This window comes from Cryptomeria japonica, chromosome 3 (genome assembly GCF_030272615.1).
Source record: "Cryptomeria japonica chromosome 3, Sugi_1.0, whole genome shotgun sequence".
Classification (NCBI taxonomy): domain Eukaryota; kingdom Viridiplantae; phylum Streptophyta; class Pinopsida; order Cupressales; family Cupressaceae; genus Cryptomeria; species Cryptomeria japonica.
The window spans coordinates 722,143,022-722,165,404 of record NC_081407.1 but is presented as its reverse complement, the minus strand read 5'-3'; the positions used below and the strand labels follow the sequence as shown (position 1 = coordinate 722,165,404).

Genomic DNA, 22,383 nt, shown 5'->3' with positions numbered 1-22,383 from the left:
TGTTCTTTGACCAAGATTTGAATATCTTCTAAAAGGATATGGCATTTGATGGAAGAGTGTTCGGCTACAAAAACTCAATGAAAAAATTCATTTCTAATTTCAATATATTGTGTTCTTTGATTATAGAGCTTAAATAAATAATTGTCTCACCCTTGAGGGTGTGCGACATAAGAAATGATCTTGTAAGCTACTAACTTAAGAAGGAATTATCTAATGTATTTGAGTAAGGAGATTAAATTTTTTACAATCAAGATAGCTTCAAAAGTGCATTAGAGGCCCTTGAAAAATAGAATCTTGGAAAATTACAATAAATTACCTTGGAGATCAATAGCGAGGAGATTCAAAGGTTTAGCATACGGTTGGGAGATGAAGAAAGAATTGTTTAAATTCTCTTCAATTTTCTTCTTTTGTATTGATTCAATTTGAAGACTTTAGAAAGGTAAGCAAAGTATTGGTTTATTTTTTTCATAATAAATATGAAAGCCATTAGTAGTTAGATTTTTAAAGAATCTAGAATCCTTTTTGGGTAGGTGGTGATGAGAGGAAGAGTAGAGGTACGGGATAGTAGTCTAATCACTTCATGGAGGACATAATGACCTAAGGAGTCTAGATTATTTTATGAGAAAATTTCAAGGAATGGAAGTTGGTTATCTATTTCTAGCTCTTTTCTGAAACAGATGCATTGGGCTAAGTTATTTAGGTACAAGTGAAAATATTCTAACATTTTAAGGCCATGAGGTTAAGATATGTTAGTATCTTCAATATAGTATTTCCATACCTTTGGTTTTAGGGGAAAGGAGTTAAGCATTGATTTCTCCAAATCATTCCATGTAGAGGTTAACCATGATTTGGTGGGGTGGGGAACCCATAGCTACTCAATCTAGATTTTTGTAGAACCCCTTTGGAAAACAAAATATGTAGATATCAACTTCATCATTTTTCTTGCACCTAATTATCTAAACTAAGACAAGGATGAGAATCTTGTTGAAAATGGATACAACATCAAACAACATTATTATAATGAGGGTTAGTTAGAGAACTCAACTCCAGTGGAAGAGAGTGGACAACCATAGTTGAGAGGAGATAATAAATTATATTGAAAAGAGAAGAGTTAGGACGCAAACAAGATGGAGTGGCACGAGGATTGTCAATTCATGACGTAATAATCTTATTGTAATTAATTCTAAAAATGAGTTGAGAAGAAAGTAAATATTGAGAAATGGTTAATGAGAAGTATGTACGTGAACACATAGGAGGGTTGATCAGTTTGGCGTGGGTCCCATTAGTGTACAATGAGAGAGAGGTTGCTAGATTGAGCCATTTGTGTATGAAAGACAACCAAGTACCAATATATTAAGCTAGTACTTGAAACACGTTATTAACACAAGTTAGAGAAAAAATAGATGATCTGGTTAGTGAAGCAATGGAGAAGAACATTGATGACAATGGGTGTGGTATGGGAGAAAGTTGACAAGATTAAATAGTAGGGTTTAATAAAGTATAATAACTAACTTCTAGCTTAGAAAGATACATAGTGAAGGAGGATGCAATATTATGGGTAAGTGAGAAACAAGATTGCTAGACATGGGTCATTAGATGATAAGAGATAATTGTCATAGATTGGAATGATGAGAGGGTGATATTTGAAGCTACAATTATTAGATGATTCAAGTTGATTATGTTTGAGATGGATACTAATATGCAAATGGTTGAACCAAATAATATAGCTGTGTCAATGCTTGAGTGAAGTCTAGCATGGTAATATGAGGTGACATGATTAGATGGAAAAGAGTGTTCTCGTCTACATAAAATGTGATGGGCTCGTCTTTGCATCTAGATATAGGGGAAAGGACCCAATAGTTGTGCACCCTAACTTTGCGCTTCTCAAAATCCTACGTGAAAATTTCAAATCACTTCGATTTTTTTACAATAGCTTACTTGGCAAGTCCCTTGCTTATAACTAAGGTTTCAGGGCCACATCATCAAATGTGATGCCACATCAGCATGCTTTTTGTCAAGGTGTCCAAAACAGCCCTAAAAAAAAGTGAGACCAACAGGCGTGCAAAAGGGCCCCAATACTTGTGCAATTGATGTGGCATCACATGATTGGTTACTTTTTACAACAAATGGTATATTTCATACAACTATTGGTGCAATGTTATACAAAGGTTGGACATTAAATCAACAAGTATTGGGGTATTAAATCAATAACTTCTATCACAAAAATTAGAACGTGCTCAACAACTCGATCCTTTCCCCTATTCGAGACATGGTAACCTAATCATCATGAAAAGAAAGAAGGATAGGGTTTATTGAGAAGATTTTAAAAACGGAAAAAATTGTGCGTGGTGGCTAGTGGACAATTTGTCCATCCCGAATATAATAATTATCCTGCTGGCTTGCGACAAACAAGTAGGCATCTCGATAATTATGTTGGGAAAACAGCCCACTTAAAGTTATTTGTCGTTATGCGCAACTAAACGATACCCACGTGAAATTCCCGCCGATAAGTCACTGTCAATCCCGTGCCCATTGCCTTGAATTGTAATAGTCAAATCTCAAAGGCGGCTAAACTTTAAACAGTATCGTTTTATAATTGGGCAGCGGTTAACGCGTCTCTCGTGAGATTTTTTAACGTATTTGACTGTTAATTTTTGCTTAAATAATTTAAGTGGACTTTAAACTACTATTAATTTCGAAATGGGTCAGTAGAGAGAAAACAACAAAGAGAACGGAAGAAGAAATCAAAACCTTTATGCACTTGCTTGTTCGGGGGTAAAGAGGAAGCTTGGGATTTTTACGAGCTTTCTTTCTAAGAATGGTCAAAGTAATTATTTTAATCTTTTGATCTTTATAACTACTTAATAACGAGGGAATTAAATATGTATGTCGTCTATGTTTATTTAAAGGTAGAGTAATAAATGTAAATGTTATGAAAATTATTTTTAAAGTTTATAGGAAGTAGTAATTTAGTATGCATGATTGTCAAGTAGATTGAAAATTTCTAGTGTTTAGAAAATATTAATAGATTCATAAATGGTAGTAAAAAAATAGCATTTGAATACAATCATTTGAAGTATAACTTATAAGAATTACAATCTAGATGTCTGATAATATGGAAACAATTCCAAGGAATCGTGATAGATAGCAAGGTGCTCAAGAACATATGATATTTTGGTGATATATTTGACAACATATCATATGACATCTTGAAAATCAAAAGCTTACACAAGAGATTGATAGGTTATTCAAGAGTGAGATTCAGACAAACTTTGAAAGATTGATTTCAAAAATAAGAGGGAAGATGAAAACTCTAGGGAGCTAAATTGGATGTTTGGATTTAACCACAATCAATTATTAGGCTTATAAACAAAAGGTGATGCTGAATGAAAACTACCAAATTCAGCTATGTTGGACTTTAAAATATTATTACGAGAAAAATATACATCAAATTTTTTTTTTTAAAAATACACAGCATATATATATGTCCTCTATTTGGAAAATTAAAATCAGAAAAAAATGAGTTCATTTTAATTGTGTTTGCTGACACCGACTAGAACCCCCGATTTTCAACATTTTTAAGCAATAAAAAATCTATCTTTGAATATATAAAACAAATGTCAAATATTTTTTTAAAAAATTTAAAAACTAAAAGATATAAATTTCAATAATATTTCTATATTTGATAAGTTTACATCATTTTGAAATTCAATTTAGAAATGTCACTTTTATGTGGTCGAAGTTATACAGTTTTAGTTGTGTTGGTCACTTCCTTTATAAAAGTGTGACAAAAGATTGTGCTTTTACCCACCCCTCATTTGTAAATGTCATTCAAGATATCAAGGAATAAAGGGATACAAGGTATGATATAAGTGATAACAAGATGGGCAATGGATTTTTTTGAAAGGATGCAATATGTCAAGAGTTTAATAAAGAATGTAGAAAAATTATACCTCTCAATTCTTATCAAGATCAATGTTAAATAGGGTCAATGACGGGATGATAATAATGAGAAATGAAGATGATGGATTATGTGAGAATGGAGATAAGATGGGATAAATGAGACAATTGTCATTCAAGTGAAATGTAACACTTACTTATTCCTTGCCTTAAAATATTTACATTTAGCATTATATTGTATGTATTTTGAAATACCGAATTAACATATTTCCATTTGTATGTGATAGTTGTAATATTGTACCCCATTAGGCATGAATGCATTCCTTCAAATATTATATTTTGAGTCTGTATGCTTGATGTTTTCTCTAAGGATGTAGGTATAGGGAATTTCTTCACCTGAATTGGCAAGACTAAGTTATTCCTCAACATTGATTATTTTAGACATATCACATTGAGCCTTGTTTATTTTTTCATCCCCAATTGTCCTCAAATCGAGTATGAGGTATGCCATGTGTGACACAATATAAACTTGTTCATATAAATTAGAGATAATTGTAGAGTTTGTTCATGTTGTGAGTTATGAATAATTGTGTGTTTTACACTCATTATTTAGTTCAAATTTTTTGGTAAACATGATTGATGAATTAATTGGTGAAATAATATATATAATGAGGGCCCACTTCCATAAAACATAGGTCTCAAAAAGGAAAAAAAAATCATACCTGAAACTGGGAGCAAAGAGAACAAAAAATGGAGAACAATACATCAAGAAACTAAAACATAAGGCTAGCAATCCCATACAAGAGAACAAATCAAGCACTCAAATTAGTTCTTCCATAGATAAACCATTCTTCTATTTTCATTTATTCTTGGTGATGAGTGCCTCCATTGTCCATTGTGTACCCTCGTCAATTGGGTCTAATATTTTCATTTGTAGTTTTTCTACTTCAAACTTTCTACCCCTACACTTGTTGCTCTTGGGAATGTTTGGTTTTGAAATTTTGCTAGTAGTCTAAGAAATAGTGTGAATGTTAGAACAAGCTATCCCATTAGCCTTTTCTAGAAGATGATAATGATCATCAGCAAGATCCAACCAAAGCTTTTCATTTTTAGAGGCTAGGGTATCTTGAAATCAGAGTCCAACTATTCCTATCGTATGAAATCAACCACAACCTCATCCTCACCATTAGGAGGAACAAAGAAACTATCTAACCAATACCTACAGTATGACAATTAGGGGGAGATGGAGAAAAAAGTTCTATGAAAACCCCCTGATAACTCCAAATAAAATCAGCATCTAGAATGCTCTCTTTGTAAATCCAATGCTTAAGATTAATCAAATGAAGTCCATTGACACACTTAGCATGTCGGACAACAATCTTGTGTCCTGAATGGTTGCATCTAAAATAGTGCTAAGAAAATCCTTCAAAGTTCAAATGTTGTAGTCATGAACCTTGTGAAGAATTGACACAAAACACATGGGATAAATGCTTAGAAATTTCTATCATCACACATACTCTGGTGAGCCACCTTAGAGACAAAGACTCCATTTGATGAAAGAGACAACAAGATTGATAAGGGATTCAATTAGCACCACATTTCTCATCACAAAAAGATAAATTGTAGAGTTTGATCTAAATTGGTGTAACAATAATTTGAGCATTTGTAGGATCAAAGAAAGGGGACCAAGGGACCACAAAGAAACCAAAACTACTATAGAATTAAGGTCCATTATCCAAAATAAACCTGCAATCCTTATCAAAGAGAAAGACAACTAGAAGAAAACCATGATCTAATAGTTCCACCTTGGGAATCAGCAAGTTACCCCAAATGCCCTTTCTCCAAGCAATAAAGTCATCCACAGACAACCTCTTCCCCGAGCTTTGAAAACTAGAAGCCTAGAACCAATGTCCAAAGAAGCCTTTGAAATGTGATCATCTGATAGATGAAAATCTACTCGCTCTATGACTATATCTACTTTACAATCACCCAAAAGCAAAGGGGATAGTAAAAGCTAGAGGGGGTGGAGGATCTAGGGCAAGGGAGATGCTTTCCTCAAACCCTACTAGAGGGGTCACACATAAAATTGAGTTATAAATCTCTTTCATTATTTTGTCTCTTGATTTCATTTGAGTGTTTGATTTCAAGCTTACGCTTAAGGTATCATAGCAATTCCTTTTTAAATTCCAATTTGAACAAATAGATTAGTTTTTAATTTAAATTAAAAAAATAAAAAATGCCCATTTTATGCCCTTACTATGACAAAAATAAATAAATTAAAGTACTTGAAATGTGTATTTTATTGTCTGGAAAGGTTGTTGTTCATTGTAAGATCCAAAGGGTATGTTTTATTTTTCTTTAAAGTAGAAATGGGGACTTATGAAAATTTAGCTCTCATTATGGAGTCCTAGGGAATTTTCTACTTTTTGGAATAAAGGTAAAAGTTTGAATTCTATAATTGAAATCAGATTAATTTCCATGTTGGATTTTGTTTTCCCTTATGATTTTTCATTGTGCTTCTATTAAAATTATGTTCATTATTTTATTGATACATGTGGAAATGAAGATTTCATCAACGGAGTTTTGAAGAATTCTATGGTTTTTGTGATAAAAATATTTTAGAAAATTAAAAGTTTAAAATTGAAATGAAATGAATTGGAAAGGGAGAATTGAGTCTCCTTAATAAATTTTCAATGTGAACATTATGAAATCATGTTCAATATTTTATGTTATGTTTGTGCATCATTTTTCTATTTTCAAAATCTCATAGAAGATGAAATATTGTTTAATTTCTCTTTTTCCAAGGTATATGATTCCAAGGTATATGACTAAGCCATCTAGAATCCATATGAAAGCAACCAACAGAATATTGAGTTATGTGAGAGGTACAACAACTTTTAATATTCATTATATTATTTTACTAAAAATTTGAACTTGTTGGCTTTAATAATTTTGTGGACACCTAAAATTGTCCAGTCTAATTAAAATAAATTTTATTTATTTAATTACTTTAGCCTAATTCTTATATTAATTAAATAAATATTTATTTATTTAATTAATTCATTTATCCTCTTTTAGCCTTATATCTCATTTAAATAAATACATTTATTTATTTAAATTATCCTTTTCCTAAATTAAATAAATATCTTATTTATTTAATTGATCCCACTTCTTCTATTAATTAAATAAATCTTTATTTATTTAATTAATTCATTAGCCTTTTCTACCCATGACACATGTCATTCATCTCTTAATTCATACACTACCTACCCCTTTCATTATTTTCTTATTTTCTCTACCTACCCTCTAATCATAGCCGACCATTTATCTTTTACACCTCTCAATCTTATCCCTCCATTTCTTATAGTGTCTTCTATATAAGAAGATGCTTCCTTTATTATCAAACCCAAACTTACTCACTATGCATTCAACCCCGCTTATGACCAGACTACACTACGCTTTTGAACTTTCATATGCGATCCTACTTGCAACCACATTTCCATTCTTTGTTGAGCTCTTGTGCACATAAAATCTGAGAGCAAATATATCAAGCAAGATCAATGGAGATAGGAAGAAAGGAGATTCAAACCCTATTGGACATGTGATGGTATAATCATTGTGATTTCATTTTATTTGCATTGTCTTAGGTAATCTTCATATGTTATGGTGGATCTTTGTTGTTGTTAGGCTAGGGCTTTGTGGTTGAATTTATTATAGCCTTTCAACATTGTTGTTATCCATTTTCACCATATACAAATTTTAATTGTGAAGATAGTTTAGATTACGAGAAGTCTACATTTGGTAATTAATTTTCATTTGTTTCAAGTTTTACATGTAGCACAAAAAATCAAGGATTGATCTCTCTAACATCTACTGAAGTAGAGTATATTGCGGTCACTTCTATGCATGCATAAGCATTATGATTTCAAATTAAAAACTTCTAGAAGAAATTGGGGATAAACAAATTAGCCTAGTATAATGATTTTTTGTGATAATCTGAGAGCAATTATGTTGACAAAAAATTTAATCAATCATAACAAGTCAAAATATTTCAATTTTTAATATCAATGCATTTGAAAGTTTGTTAAGAAAAATGATGTAGAATTGAGGTATATAAACACTCAAGAGTGACTTCCGTATATCTCTACAAAAACAAATATAAAATATTATTTTTTTAATCTCCTAAATCAAATTGTTAGTCAACTCAATATAAAGAAAGAAAATATTTGATAAATGTTTAAATCACTGAATATTATATAACACTTGAATAAAACCAAAATAAGAATATTGGTCCACTATTTTCTAATAATAATTCTAAGAACTGAATTTAAGAAAATTGTCCATGCAATTAGACAGCTAATTTTAGATGATCAATTATTTATTAATAGTTGCTCTTAATCATAGGATAGTGTATTATATACTTCAGTTTACGCATGATAAAAGATTAGTTCATTTATTTTTATTAATCCAATTCTAAAGTGTTAAAAAATATATAACAAACGCCTCATTGGCTTTGTAATAAGTAAGAACAAACAGAGTGTTAGTCTACAGACATTTAAAGAATAATGCAAATCTTTTATTTTCTGCTGAGTGCCCAACTGCCGGTCTCTTACTTTCTTAATCTTTATTCTGTTTTAAGTCTGCCGTAAGTCGAGATTTTCAACTCTTACAATATACTTACAGATTGTTTGAATAAACAACTTGTTTCAATATCAAGTCAGAAATTACCACTGCAAATTATTGACTTTAGGTCTTCTAACCCACTTAGACAGGGTGAACACTTGTTGAACTGTGCAGATATATATACTCTGCTCGTATCAAATATTTATTCTAATCAGCCAATAAACCCAAATAACCGACATTTTACACTCAAACTATTTCTCAGGGTCTGCAATAACTTGAAGAAATCAAACATGTATCAGACGAAATCATTCTCCCAAGAGAGATTGTCAGAGCAAGTCCAAGATGAAATAAATGTATCTGAACACAATTCTGTGGTGCTAATACTCTGCTCAAACCGAGATATTGGTAGAAAAATGTATTCTTCCATATTAATCTCGATAACCCACGGTGCTATACTGCCAAAGATTTGATCTTCAGCTCTGTCAATTTTATAGCCATCCTCCAAAATGGTCGAATCTGGTAGTTCAGTCCCACTGTAATTCATATTGGTATCTGCTACTTGAGAATCTGGTAAATCCTGCTTAAACTGCATGGGCAAAGCCATTGAATCTGTCGGACAAACAGAGAACGAATCAAAACTGTGATTATCAGTGACAATGGTGTTTTGCGAAACTTTGATAATCAAAATGACACATTCTAAATTTTGACTGGTCTTTTTAATTTCTCAATACAAACCATTTATTAATTTTTCAATACAAACCATTTATTAGATCATTTTCATACAAAAGTACTACCCATCGATAACCCTTTTACAATATGACTTCAATGAGTCAAGGATTAGAAATGTACGGTTTAAATCAAAAGAATTCTTCACCATCTGATTTTTAGAGCTCGATTTAACATGTGATCCTAAAGAGATAATTTAATCATGGGCTGAAATTTACCTTTCTGAGAGGTTAATGGCTGCCCTTCAACAATCTGTGCCACGGCCTTGCCCCGTGAAAAGGATTTACTGCCTAACTTTTTGCTCAGATGTGTATTCCAGTAGTTCTTTACCTCATTATCTGTTCTGCCTGGCACTCGCCCTGCAATCAACGACCATCTGCAACAATAGAGCAACATTCAAATTACCCACAATTACAAAATCAAAGAGATCAAACACAAAATTTCGTACCTGTCAAAGAAAACACATTAATATGAGATGATTTCAATTGTGATTAAAATCCAGTTACTTTACCGGTTACCCAGCAGATTATGAAGCCTAATGATGAGATCCTCTTCATCTGGGGAAATATGACCGCGCTTAACATTGGGGCGCAGATGATTCATCCAACGCAATCTGCAACTCTTTCCACACCGCATCAAACCTGTTCCAAATAATATCTATATAAGTTGACTGTCGCATGTTTAGAACCACTAAAGAAATTACTTCAAATAAGAAAAAGGATAATAGTTCTGAATCCTGATATTACCACAAGAACCTACTATCTGTTTTCCCTTCCTCGCATTAAAAATAAATAAAACAGCTTATCTTGATATCAATTTCCAAAAACTACCTTAAATCCGTATGAAAACACCTGAATCCTCCGCCTATCTCATACTATAGAAAATTTTAGCATGTGAACTTACAGCTCAGGGACTTACATGCCATAGACAATCAGAATGTTCATAAACATGATATGTCTTACCAGCTTTGTGGGGAATAGTGGTCCAGCGTTGTATGCCATTAGCCTCAATATACTTTTTCAATAGCCTATCTTCCTCAGGAGTCCATGGCCCTCGGTTAAGTACTCCACCCACGGGAGCTCGAATCATGGCTTCTATTAACTTTCACCGTAAACACTCTGAAATATCAAATCTGTAATGAATAGTGGGTCAATGTTAAACTAGACTTAAGATCAATGCTGAAGTCGATAGCATCAATCGAATTAGACTAAAGATCTTTCACAAACACCTCTGCAATCTAAACAGAGAGATCTTTAGTTTGAGATAATTCATAAATGAGATAGTAAGGTTAAGAAAAGAGATTTACAAGAGAATCAAAGCTTTAATATTGTCAGATTTGTGAGCCTTTTGCCTCTGGTTTATATTTATAGATTAGGCCTGTTAAAGTACAAAAATAGTTCTGACTACTATTAACCATCTGAATGGTAGTTGCAGAGAATGATGAGGAAAGGATTAAGTAGATCTACTTAACGACGTAAAATGGTATTAAAAAATGAAGATTACAACCTTTCTGAACAATGATTCCCGACTGAAAATGGCATAAGGGGATTCCCGCCATTCGTTTTTTCAGTATTGTAAGGCTCTATTATTGATTAAAAAGGATTAGAAAAACCAGCCCCACTTGATTTTGTTATAAAAAGAGGCAACCGATATTTGATGTATATGTAACTTTAAAATAAGGGGTACAATAGCCTTTGGAGTGTGACAACCCACCTTTAGGTTACGAAAAAAAATGTCATGGGACCACTAGGATAAGATAGGAATGTAGGAGAATTCTCTTCAGCTATTTGTGTAAAATAATTTTTTTTAGTTGTTATTCTTTGTATTCTTATTTTGATTCAATAAGAAAAAGAATAACCTTCAAACTAATATCTAATACTATTTTTGTAATTATTTTATGTATTTCTAATATTACAAAAGAACACGACAGTACATGGTTTACTATTTTGTGAAGGAGCTTGGATTTAATAGGAAGGGTAAAGATGCATATTTCATTAATCATTTACATGATTAAGATGAACATATTTCACTAATCATGATTGAGGTGAACATATTTCACTAAATATGTAAATGATTAATGAAATATGCATCTTTACACACCACTTGGATGAAGGTGATCATATTTCATTAATCATTTATATGTTCATTTATGTTAAAACCATATCAAAGCTTGTTAAACCTTCATTTTAGACACCAAACGGCCTCAAGCCAACTTTCACATTCAAAAAATGCACAAGCCTATAATTGCTAGAACTATATTACCTAAAACTACTTGAGAACCATTTCCAATCAAATTGGGTTGGGCCTTACATCCACTATTATATACTATAATACCATAGAGGGAATTGCAAATGGTCCATGGGATGGGATCAGTAATGAGGGTCTTCCCACCTCCAACCCATGGATACTATATTATTCAAAATAAGGTGAAGAATCCAAAGCCAACAATTTTGGTGATTCTTGTACACAAAATATAGATCAAAATGAAGATTTTAAACACAATGTTAAAACTTGAAAATACATCAAAATGTGACCTAAGCTATTAGAGAAAGAAACAAAAAATGCAAAAAATTAAACATAAAGAAAGTTACCCAATTTTGATTTGTGTTACACCGGGAAGGTAAATTTTCAAAAAAATGAAAGAAATTTAGTATTCACACTAACCCATAATGATGGAAAGGTCCATAATGATGGAAAGGTTCAAGATGCTCAAAATAATTTAAGGATGGTGGATTTATGTAATGAAAGATGGATGCCTTATATCAAGTTGGTCAGGTAGCCAAGAAAAGGATGGTCAAGAGTAATTAAGAATTTTTAAATTTAAAATTTATTTTTTTTAGATAGAATTTGGATATGAGATCCATGGAAGAGAAAAAATATTCATTTTTTATTTTAATTAATTTTATTTGGAAGGAGACATGGAATAGGAAATATGAGTAAGGAAAGTGAGTCAAAACATAAGGAAAAACAAAGAAAAATAGAGGAAATTTAGGATAAGCTAGGATAAAGTTGTAATAATGATTTTTTTTTTTTAATGTGGTATAAAGAGTATTAACATTTGACAAATTAATAATTTAGGGATGATATTTTAGGTGTCTACACTATTCCTTGCTTTGATATGATATTACAAATAGAAGAAGAAATGTAGTTTCATGGAAGTATGAAATATTTAAATACATGATAAAGAAAAAAGGAGAATAGGATGATGCCCCCTTGACAAATTATGTAAGATCAAAAGGGATTCATTTAGGCTCTCAAATAGATAAGGGGAAGGAGAAGTTATGAAAAATAGTCCAAGTAACTTGGTTTTTGATATAGAACTTGACTAAGTTGTCTAATATGATATAAAGATCATGGTGAGGACGTGTTAAATCCGTAGAGTACTAAAGGTGGTAAGAAAATATATGTTGATCACATCATGATTTGAAAGAACAGGTTGTCATTGTAGTAGGTATATTGCTCGGATTGATATAGATGTAAAATAAAATGGTAATACACAGACAAGGAAATCAAGAAAGAATACATAAAATGATACAAAGATAAACATGGTGTTGCCCTTATTCACGCTAAAAATTAGTGTTTGATTGATGATGATGATATGATGATGAATATGCATCAAAACGATATATCCTAATAGCAACATAATGATGGATAATGATATATCCCATTAATTACAGTTGATTTGATTAAGTTGATTAATATTTTGTAGTAAAGCTAGGAACCAAAAGGTTGGATTATTTTAAGATGCTTGTCTAGATTACTTGGAAAAATGTCTGGATAATATTTTCTTGTGGTGGATTAACTAATTTAGGATTGCATTAATTTTTTGGGGATGACTATATTGGATTGATATCATATTATAGAAGTGTGTTTCTTTTAGATGTAATTATCATCTGAACATATAACAATGAATCATAAAGGAGCACAAGTCTAGAATTAATTATGTGAGATAGGTTGATTTAAGATAAGGGGCTTAATGCCTTAGATAGATAGATTAAAGGCTAATTGATAATGAATGAAAAGGTAGATCAATAGGCTAATATATTTCCAATAGATGATATATAGATGCTAGGTTAAAGGATTAATGAAGTATATGTGTTTAGTGATTAACGATAGAAAATGGAAAGGAAGGATGTGAACTCCAAGGACTATGTCACAAAGGAAAATATACCCCTAATTTATAAATGTCATTCAAGATATTAGAATAAAGGGATACATAGTATGATATAAATGATAACAAGATGGGCAAAGGATTTTTTTGAAAGGTTCCACTATGTCAATAATTTAATAAAGAATGTAGAAAAATCATACGTCAATTATTACCAAGATCAATGTTAAATAGGATCAATGACGAGATGATAGTAATGAGAAATAAAGATGATAGATTATTTGAGAAGGGAGACAAGATGTGATAGATGAGACAACCATCATCAAAGTGCAATATAACACTTACCTATTCCTTTCCTTGAGATATTTACATTTAGCATTATTTTTTATATATTTTGAAATACTGAATTGAAATATTTCTATTTTTATGTGGTAGTTGTAATATTGTAAGGTCCCATTGGGTGTGAATACATTCCTTCAAATATTATATTTTGAGTAGGTATGCTTGATGTTTTCTTTGATGATGTAGTTGTAGGGAATTTCTTCACCTAAATTGGCGGGACTAAGTTATTTCTCAACATTGGTTATTTTAGAGATATCAAGTTGATCCTTGTTTATTTGTTGTCCCCAATTGTACTCAAATCTAGTATGAGGTATGCCATTGTGACACAATATAAACTTGTCCATATGAATTAGAAATACATATTGAGTTGTCTCATGTTGTGAGTTATGAATAATTGTGTGTTTTAAACTCATTTTTTATTTCAACATTATATATATATATATAAGATGAGAAATACCATACAAGAGAAAAAATCAAGCACTCAAATTAGTTATTCAATAAATGAACCATTCTTTTGTTTTCACTAACTTTTGGTGAGGAGTGCGTCCATTTTCGATTATGTATCCTTGTCAATTGAGTCAAATGTTTACATCAATAGTTTCTCTACATCAGACTTTTTACCCCTACACTTAGGGCTCTTGGGAATGTTTGGTTTTCAAATTTTGGTAGCAGTCTAAGAAACAATGTGAATATTAGAACAAGCCAGCCCATCAGTCTTGTCTAGAAGATGAGCATGATCATTAGCAAGAGCCAACCAAAGCTTTCCATTTTCAAAGGCTAGGGTATCCAAAAAACTTAGAGTCCAACTATTCCTGTTGTATAAAATCAAACACAACGTTATCCTCATCAGTAGGAGGAATAAAGCAACTAGAACCAATGGCTATTCAGACTCACAATTAGGAGGAGATGGAGAACAACATTTCATGAAAACCCGATGATATCTTCAAATAAAATCAACATCTATAATGCCCTCCTTGTGGACCGAATGCTTAATATTAATCACATGAAGTCCATTGGCACACTTAGCATGGTAACCAACAATCTTGTGTCCCAATTGGTTACATCTAAAATAGTGCTCAGAAAATCCTTCAAATTTCAAATGTTGTAGTCACAAACCCTGTGAAGAATTGACACAAACCACATGGGATAAAGGCTTAGAAATATCTATCATCACACATACTCTAGTGAACCACCTTAGAGACAAAGAAGAATCATCCTCCATTTGATGAAAGAGATAACATGATTGATAAGGGATTCAATTAGCCCCACATTTCTCATCAGCAAAGGCAAATTGTAGAGTTTGATCCAAATTGGTGTAATAGTAATCTGAGAATTTGTTGGATCAAAGAAAGGGTACCAAGGGACCATGGAGAAATGAAATGTACCTTAGAATCAAGGTCCATTGTCCAGAACAAACCTGCAATCCTTAGTAGAGAGAAAGGTGGCATGCACTTTCATTCATGCCCTTGTTTTTTCCACATTTCTCGTGTGTCGATTTTCACACTGTGCTCTTCTCTATACCAAAAGTATTTTTTATTTGTATGATAAAGAATACAGAGACACACATATCACCAAGTTAAATGTTCAATAAAACTATATTTTAATTTAGTGCAATTCATATTTAAACTAAAATATTTTGTTGGAATTTGAATGGATTGATTTAATTATTTTAATTTTGAAATATAAAAAAAAAAAATGATTTCGACATTTTCAATTATTATGCAATATATTCTGGGGTAAAAAGGAGTTAAATTGAAAATTGGAAAATAGATAGATAAAATTGGAAATGGGAAAAAAGGCATAAAAGAAAAGAAATTATAGATCTTTTATTTCATTCTTGCAATATTAGGAAATATGGCTCACAAACCCTCTCTTGGAAAGCTGGAAAATTAGCTTTTGGGAATAGCTTTTGGATTGGATGAACTTGAGATTGTATGGGAATGTAATAGATGGAAGATCTTGCATGGTGGGAGTGTTTTACTTCATCAAATCGGTAAAAAATTATCGAGAAAAACAAATTTTATTGTGCTTAAAATTGAAGTATAAAACTCTTTCATTATTTTGTCTCTTGATTTCATTTGAGTTTTTGATTTAATGATTTGAGTTTTTGATTTGTCTTGTTGCAATATTCCAAGCTGATCCTAAAGAAAGTCATGTTACTGCTATGAAGAGGATATTTAGATATTCGAAGAGAACAGTTGATTATGGTTTGTGGTATCTGAAGGATGATGATTTCATTTTAATTGCTTATACATATGCTGATTGAGCAGGTGATGTTGATGACCAGAAGAGCACTACAAGTGGTGCATTCTTTTTGAGAAAGAAATTGGTTGCTTGGGCAAGTAAGAATCAAAATGCTACCTCTTTATCTACTGCAGAAGTCAAATACATTATTGCTACTAGCAATTGTACTTAGGTACTTTGGATGAAGCAGATGTTGAAGGATATTAGAGTTGTTTATAGTGAGCCTACTAATATATATTGTGATATTCAAGTGTTATCAATATTTCTAAGAATTTGGTATTGAATTCTAAGACAAAACACATATCAATCAAGTTTCATATCTTGAGAGAAAAGGTGAAAGAGAAAGAAGTGAGATTGGAGTATGTATCTACAAAGTAACAAATTGCAGATATCTTCACTAAGCCTTTAGCTCCAAATACATTTGTATATCTGAGAGAGAAGTTAGGGGTGATTGCCCCTCTTGATGTGAACTGATGCATTGAGTTGCATCAATCCAATGGAATTCATAATCTTATTCTGACATCTAGATTGATGAGTGGGTGCTGCTACTCAGAGGGAGTAGTCAGTGTGTGGTTCAGTTGTTTAAAATTGTTAGAGTGTGTGTCTAAAGGAGAGAATAATATTTTTCTTGTGTGCCTTTAGCATTGATGTCAAAGGGGGAGAGAAGCATGTGAAAAAATGTCTTATTTATCTAAGGTAGAGAGCTATGTGTGCATGATCTCAGGGGGAGATTGTTGGAGTTGATTTTTTTCTTTGCATTGATTATTTTTCACATTCATATGTTGCCATCAATACCAAAAGGGGATATTGTTGGATATTAGAGTTGGTGGAATGTGTTGTTGTCATTGATGTCAACATATTCTAGTGTTCTTGTGCTTTAGTGTTCCAGAGAGTTGGTTTGGGTGATTTATTGCAAATATGTTGATGCAGATTTAAGGATTGAGAGATTAGTATCTTCAGTTGATTCATCACGAGTTTCAGTATTCCAAAAGGTGATTTGATCAAGTTATGTGATCCAGTGTGGTGAATGGTTTTTTTGTTGGTTCTGCATCATAGAGTTGTGATTTCTGATTTGTATTGCTTTAGAATTGATTCATCATGTTGTGCAAATTTTGGAGAGTGTTTGGGACATTGATGTGTGTCCTTAGTTTGAGTGGTTCATGATTTGAAACTTCACAAGCATATCTTTCAGTTTGTCAGTTGGTGTTCTAGAGCTCCCGAAGGGAGATGATGATGATTCTTGTCATCTGAGTTGTTACGGTTGTTGCAGAGGAATTCACGTTGCTTGTTGGTGTTTCTATATTGTGTGATATGCATTGTGATGGTCCGCATTGATCATTGTATGCATTATTAAAAATTTTATTGATCCAGTGGTATTCTTCATGTTATACAATTTTCTGGCCCACTCGCTGGTTCTTGCATGTTGCGGATGATCTTGGCAAAATATTTGGTGGTGTTGCATGTTTGAGGTTTTGATTTGGGTCCATGCTATGTCTTTGCCAACATTGTATTGGTCCGCATATGGATTTATGTACCATGTGATGTTATTTTGTAATTAGGTCTTATGAATTGAGCCAACCTTGAATTAAGGTTGATGATTTGTATAAATAAGGGTGATAATCATGTAAGTTGTGTGTCTACGTGGTGTCTACATTCTTTGAGAGTATTGTATGTGTGAACATGAGAATTGATCTTTTGGTAGAGTGATGAAGTGCAGAGAAGTGTTGCAGAGCAAACAATGTGCTTAACTGGAACTATGATCAGGCATTTGGAGATGCTATTCTTTCAATTCATGTAATTTGGATTGTTGTCAGATCTTTGTAAGGCAGTGTGCCTTCCTAGGGTTGTAGCCCTTTGTTGTTTTTGAGTAGTGAACTCTGGGTAGTGTGCCTAAATGCATGTGCATTCCCCATTGTAATATTCACACGTACTACTATAGAGTATCGTCATATTGTGGGTAGGTTCCCACCATTGTTTTTCCCTTGACTAAAATTTCCACATCAAAAATCCATGTGTTATGTGTGTTGTCAACGTGGTGTTTATCTTTGTTCTTGTTGTTCTTGATCAGATTTGAATTTAAGGTTAATTTGGTTAAGTTTGTTGAAAACTGATTAACAACCACCCCACCTGCCTCTCATTTTTCCTGCATTGTTGTTGCCAACAATATGACTAAGCCATCTGAAATCCATATGAAAGCAATCAAGAGAATATTGAGTTATGTGAAAGTACTACAACTTTTAATCTTCATTATAATCCTAAAAAAGGTTTGAACTTGTTGGATTTAATAATTTTAATTAGAGAGATGGTTTAGATTAATCAAAGTCTACATCTAGTCATTAATTTTCATTTGTTTCAAGTTTTACATGTAGCTCAAAAAATCAAAGATTGGTCTCTCTACCATCTACTCAAGTAGAATATATTGTGTTACAAGTGTGGTTACTATTGCACCAAAAGATCGATCTATTAATGCTCGATACAACCACTAGACTTATAGAATCCACAATCGGCGGTTAAGCCATGTCACAAACCCGAGTACTACATTGCATAGCACAAGGAGACCAAGGGCGCACACCTTGCAACAATCCCTCCCAGTGAGGGGTTTGAACCTATCACCAAGCTTTGATACCACTTGTTACAAGTGCGGTTGTCTTTGCACCAAAAGATTGACCTATTAATGCTCGATACAACCACTAGACTTACAGAGTCCATAGGAGGTGGTTAAGCCATGTCACAAACCCAAGCACTGTGTTGCACAACAAAAGGAGACCAAGGGTGCACACCTTGCAACATATTGCAATCACTTCTATACATGCACACGAATTATGACTTCAACAACTTCTAGAAGAAATTGAGGAGAAACAAATTAGCCTAGTATAATGATTTTATGTGATAACATGAGATCAATTATGTTATCATTTGAAATTTCGTTAAGGAAAATGATGTAGAATTGAGGTATATAAACACTCAAAAAGACTTTCATATATCTTTACAAAAGCAAATATAAAAGCTTAATTTTTGAATCTCCTAAATCAAATTGTTAGTCAACTCAATATCGAGAAAGAAAATATTTGATAAATGTTAGTCACTGAATATTAAATAACACTTGAATGCAACCAAAATAAGAGTTTTTCATTCACTCTTTTCTAATAATTCAAATAACTGAATTTAAGAAAATTGTCCATGCAATTGGAAAGCTAATTTTAGATGATCAATTTTTATTAATGGTTGCTCCTAATCATAGGATAGTGTATTAACTACATCAGTTTACGCATGATAAAAGATTAGTTGAATTATTTTTATCAATCCAATTCTAAAGTGTTAAAAATATATATAACAAACGCCTCATTGGCTTTGTAATAAGCCAGAACAAACAGAGTGTTAGTCTACAAATTTTTTAAAGAATAATACACACCTTTTATTTTCTGCTGAGTGCCCAACTGCAGGTCTCTTACTTTCTTAATCTTTATTCTGTTTTAAGTCTGCTGTAAGTCGAGATTTTCTACTCTTTCAACAAACTTACAGATTACTTGAATAAACAACTCGTTTCAATATAAAGTCAGAAATTACCAGTACAAATTATTGCCTTCAGGTCTTCCAGCCCACTTAGACATGGTGAACACTTGTTGAACTGTGCAGGTATATACTCTGCCCATGTCCAATAATTATTATACTAAATCAATGAACCCAAATAACGACATTTTACACTCCACAAACTATTTCTCAGAATCTGCAATAAGTTGAAGAAAGAAAATATGTATCAGACGAAATCATTCTCCCAATAGAGATTGTCAGAGCAAGTCCAAGATGAAATAAAAAAATCTGAACACAATTCTGTGGTGCTAATACTTTGCTCAAACCGAGTTATTGGTAGAAAAATGTCTTCTTCCATATTAATCTCAATAACCCACGGTTCTATACTTCCTGTACTGCCAAAGATTTGATCTTCAGCTCTGTCAGTTTTATAGCCATCCTCCAAAATGGTCGAATCTGGTAGTTTAGTCCCACTGTATTTCATATTGGCATCTGCTAGTTGAGAATCTGGATAATCCTGCTTAAAATGCAAGGGTAAAACCATCGAATCTGTCGGACAAAAAGAGCACGAATCAAAACTGATTATTTTGTGATAATGTTTGTTTAAATCATAATGACACAATTTAAATTTTGATTTGTTTAGGAGTTTCATCTGAAATCACATTAATTATCTTTTTCAATACAATTCATTTATTAGATCATTTTCATGAATCAAAGATTAAAGTGTGCTGTTTCATCATCTGATTTCTAGAGCTCGACTTAACCTGTGATCCCAAACAAATAATTTGATCATGGGTTTAAATTTACCTTTCTGACAGCTTAATGGCTGCCCTTCAACGATCTGTGCCAGGGCCTTGCCCCGTGAAAAGGATTTACTGCCTAACTTTTTGCTCAGATGAGTATTCCAGTAGTTCTTTACCGCATTATCTGTTCTGCCTGGCACTCGCCCTGCAATCAATGACCATCTGCAAAAATACAGCAACTTTCAAATTACCCACAAAAACAAAGAGATCAAGCCCAATCTTTCGTAACTCTGAAAGAAAACACATTAATATGATATGATTTCAATTGTGATTAAAATCCAGTTACTTTACCGGTTACCCAGCAAATTATGAAGCCTAATGATGAGATCCTCTTCATCTGGAGAGATATGGCCTCGCTTGACATTGGGGCGCAGATGATTCATCCAACGTAATCTGCAACTCTTTCCACACCGCATCAAACCTGTTCCAAATAATATCTATATAAGTTGACTGTCGCATGTTTAGAACCACTAGAGAAATTACTTCAAATAAGAAAAAGGATAATAGTTCTGAATCCTGATATTACCACAAGAACCTACTATCTGTTTTCCCTTCCTCAAATTAAAAAACAGCCAGCTTATCTTGATATCAATTTCCAAAAACAACCTTAAATCCATATGAAAACACTTGAATCCTCCGCTTATCTCATACTATAGAAATTTTTAGCATGTGAACTTATAGCTCAGCTATTTGTATGCCATAGACAATTTGAATGTTCATAAACATGATATGGCTTACCAGCTTTTTGGGGAAGAGTGCTCCAGCGTTGTATGCCATTAGCCTCAATATACTTTTTCAATAACTTATCTTCCTCAGCAGTCCATGGCCCTCGGTTAAGTACTCCACCCACGGGAGCTCGAGTCATGGCTTCTATTAACCTCACTGTAAACACTGTGAAAGATCAACTCTGTAATGAATAGTGGGTCAAACTTAGAATAGACTTAAGATCAATACTGAGGTCATTCGCATCAATCCAATTAGACTAAAGATCTTTCATAAACACATCTGCAATCTAAACAGAGGGAACTTCAGTTAGAAATGATTGAGAAATGAGACAGTAAGGTTAAGTAAAGCGATTTCAAAGAGAATCAAAGCTTTAATATTGTCAGATTTGCGAACCTTTTGCCTCTACTTAGTAACTATAGATTAGGCCTGTTTCAGTACTAGAGTAGAAGTTCTGACTACTATTCACCATCTGAATGGTAGTTGCAGAGAATGATGAGGAAAGCATTAAGTAGATGCAGTGAACGACGTAATATGGTAGTAAAAAAGAATATTACAACCTTTCTGAATAATGATTCCCGACTGTAAGTGGCATAAGGGGATTCCCCCCTTTGATTTATGGTAAGGCATTTTTATTGTAAGGCACTATTATTAATAAAAATGAGTATAAAAACCAGCCCCACATGATTTTGTTTTAAAAAGAGGCAAGCGATATTTGATGTATATATAATTTTAAAATAAGGCGTACCTTAGCCTTTGGAATGTGACAACCCACCTTTAGGTTGGAGAAAAACTTATGGGACCACTACGTAGGATAAGAGAGGAATGTAGAAGAATTATCCTCAGCTATTTTTAATTCTCTTTCAGCTATTTGCTTTGTATATTTTTATTTTTATTGAATTTAAAAATTTAACTTTCAAACTAATATCTAATACTGTTTTTGTGATTATTTTATGCACTATAAGACTACAAAATGGCACGGTAATGCATGGTATGACATCTATGAAGGAGCTTGGAGTTAGAAGGAAGGTACAAAGCACTTGATATCTATCTAGGGGAAAGGACCCAGTAGTCGTGCACCCTAACTTCACGCTTCTCAAAATCCTACTTGGAAATTTCGAATCACTCCGATTTTTTTACAGCAGCTTACTTGGCAAGTCCCCTGCTTATAACTAAGGTTTCAGGGCCACATCATCAAATATGATGCCACATCAGCATGCTTTTTGCCAAGGTGTCCAAAACAGCCCCAAAAAAAAGTGAGACCAATAGGCGTGCAAAAGAGACCCCAATAGTTGTGCAGCCGATGTGGCATCACCTGATTGGTTACTTTTTACAATATTAGTACATTTCTTAACAACTATTGGTACATTTCCTAACAACTGT

General features: G+C 32.7%; 2 protein-coding genes across 6 annotated transcripts; both read right to left on the bottom strand.

Moving 5' to 3' along the window:
- Nucleotides 1–8,387: 8,387 nt before the first annotated feature.
- LOC131064321 (transcription factor WER) lies at nt 8,388–10,881 on the bottom strand. 3 transcript variants are annotated; one of them, XM_057998425.2, is made up of 5 exons: nt 10,756–10,881; nt 10,212–10,381; nt 9,761–9,890; nt 9,468–9,625; nt 8,388–9,132 (listed from the first exon to the last, which is right to left on the bottom strand). In XM_057998425.2, exons 2-5 carry the CDS (start codon nt 10,336–10,338, stop codon nt 8,819–8,821), a joined length of 729 nt encoding a protein of 242 aa, XP_057854408.1. In that variant the 5' UTR covers nt 10,339–10,381; nt 10,756–10,881; the 3' UTR covers nt 8,388–8,818. The 3 variants fall into 3 exon arrangements, with proteins under 3 accessions (XP_057854408.1, XP_057854407.1, XP_059074530.1); XM_057998424.2 differs by lacking the exon at nt 10,756–10,881 and adding an exon at nt 10,556–10,713; XM_059218547.1 differs by lacking the exon at nt 10,756–10,881 and having other exon boundaries at nt 10,212–10,711.
- Nucleotides 10,882–19,100: 8,219 nt separating this feature from the next.
- Nucleotides 19,101–21,410, bottom strand: LOC131064322 (transcription factor WER). Of its 3 annotated transcripts, none has more exons than XM_057998427.2 (5): nt 21,016–21,410; nt 20,569–20,698; nt 20,282–20,439; nt 19,790–20,023; nt 19,101–19,670 (listed from the first exon to the last, which is right to left on the bottom strand). In XM_057998427.2, exons 1-5 carry the CDS (start codon nt 21,140–21,142, stop codon nt 19,657–19,659), a joined length of 663 nt encoding a protein of 220 aa, XP_057854410.2. In that variant the 5' UTR covers nt 21,143–21,410; the 3' UTR covers nt 19,101–19,656. The 3 variants fall into 3 exon arrangements, 2 of the variants coding, with proteins under 2 accessions (XP_057854410.2, XP_057854409.2); XR_009111239.2 differs by having other exon boundaries at nt 19,108–19,411; nt 19,511–20,023; XM_057998426.2 differs by having other exon boundaries at nt 19,107–20,023.
- Between the last annotated feature and the right edge of the window lie 973 nt (nt 21,411–22,383).

Excerpts from the sequence above, each read along its gene's own strand:
- LOC131064321 (XM_057998425.2), bottom strand. The coding sequence starts at position 10,338 with ATGATTCGAGCTCCCGTGGGTGGAGTACTTAACCGAGGGCCATGGACT. Across the intron at positions 9,891-10,211 it reads CACTATTCCCCACAAAGCTG|GTTTGATGCGGTGTGGAAAG; the intron begins GTAAGACATATC and ends TATTTGGAACAG. Across the intron at positions 9,626-9,760 it reads CATAATCTGCTGGGTAACCG|ATGGTCGTTGATTGCAGGGC; the intron begins GTAAAGTAACTG and ends CTATTGTTGCAG.
- LOC131064322 (XM_057998426.2), bottom strand. The coding sequence starts at position 21,142 with ATGACTCGAGCTCCCGTGGGTGGAGTACTTAACCGAGGGCCATGGACT. Across the intron at positions 20,699-21,015 it reads CACTCTTCCCCAAAAAGCTG|GTTTGATGCGGTGTGGAAAG; the intron begins GTAAGCCATATC and ends TATTTGGAACAG. Across the intron at positions 20,440-20,568 it reads CATAATTTGCTGGGTAACCG|ATGGTCATTGATTGCAGGGC; the intron begins GTAAAGTAACTG and ends GTATTTTTGCAG.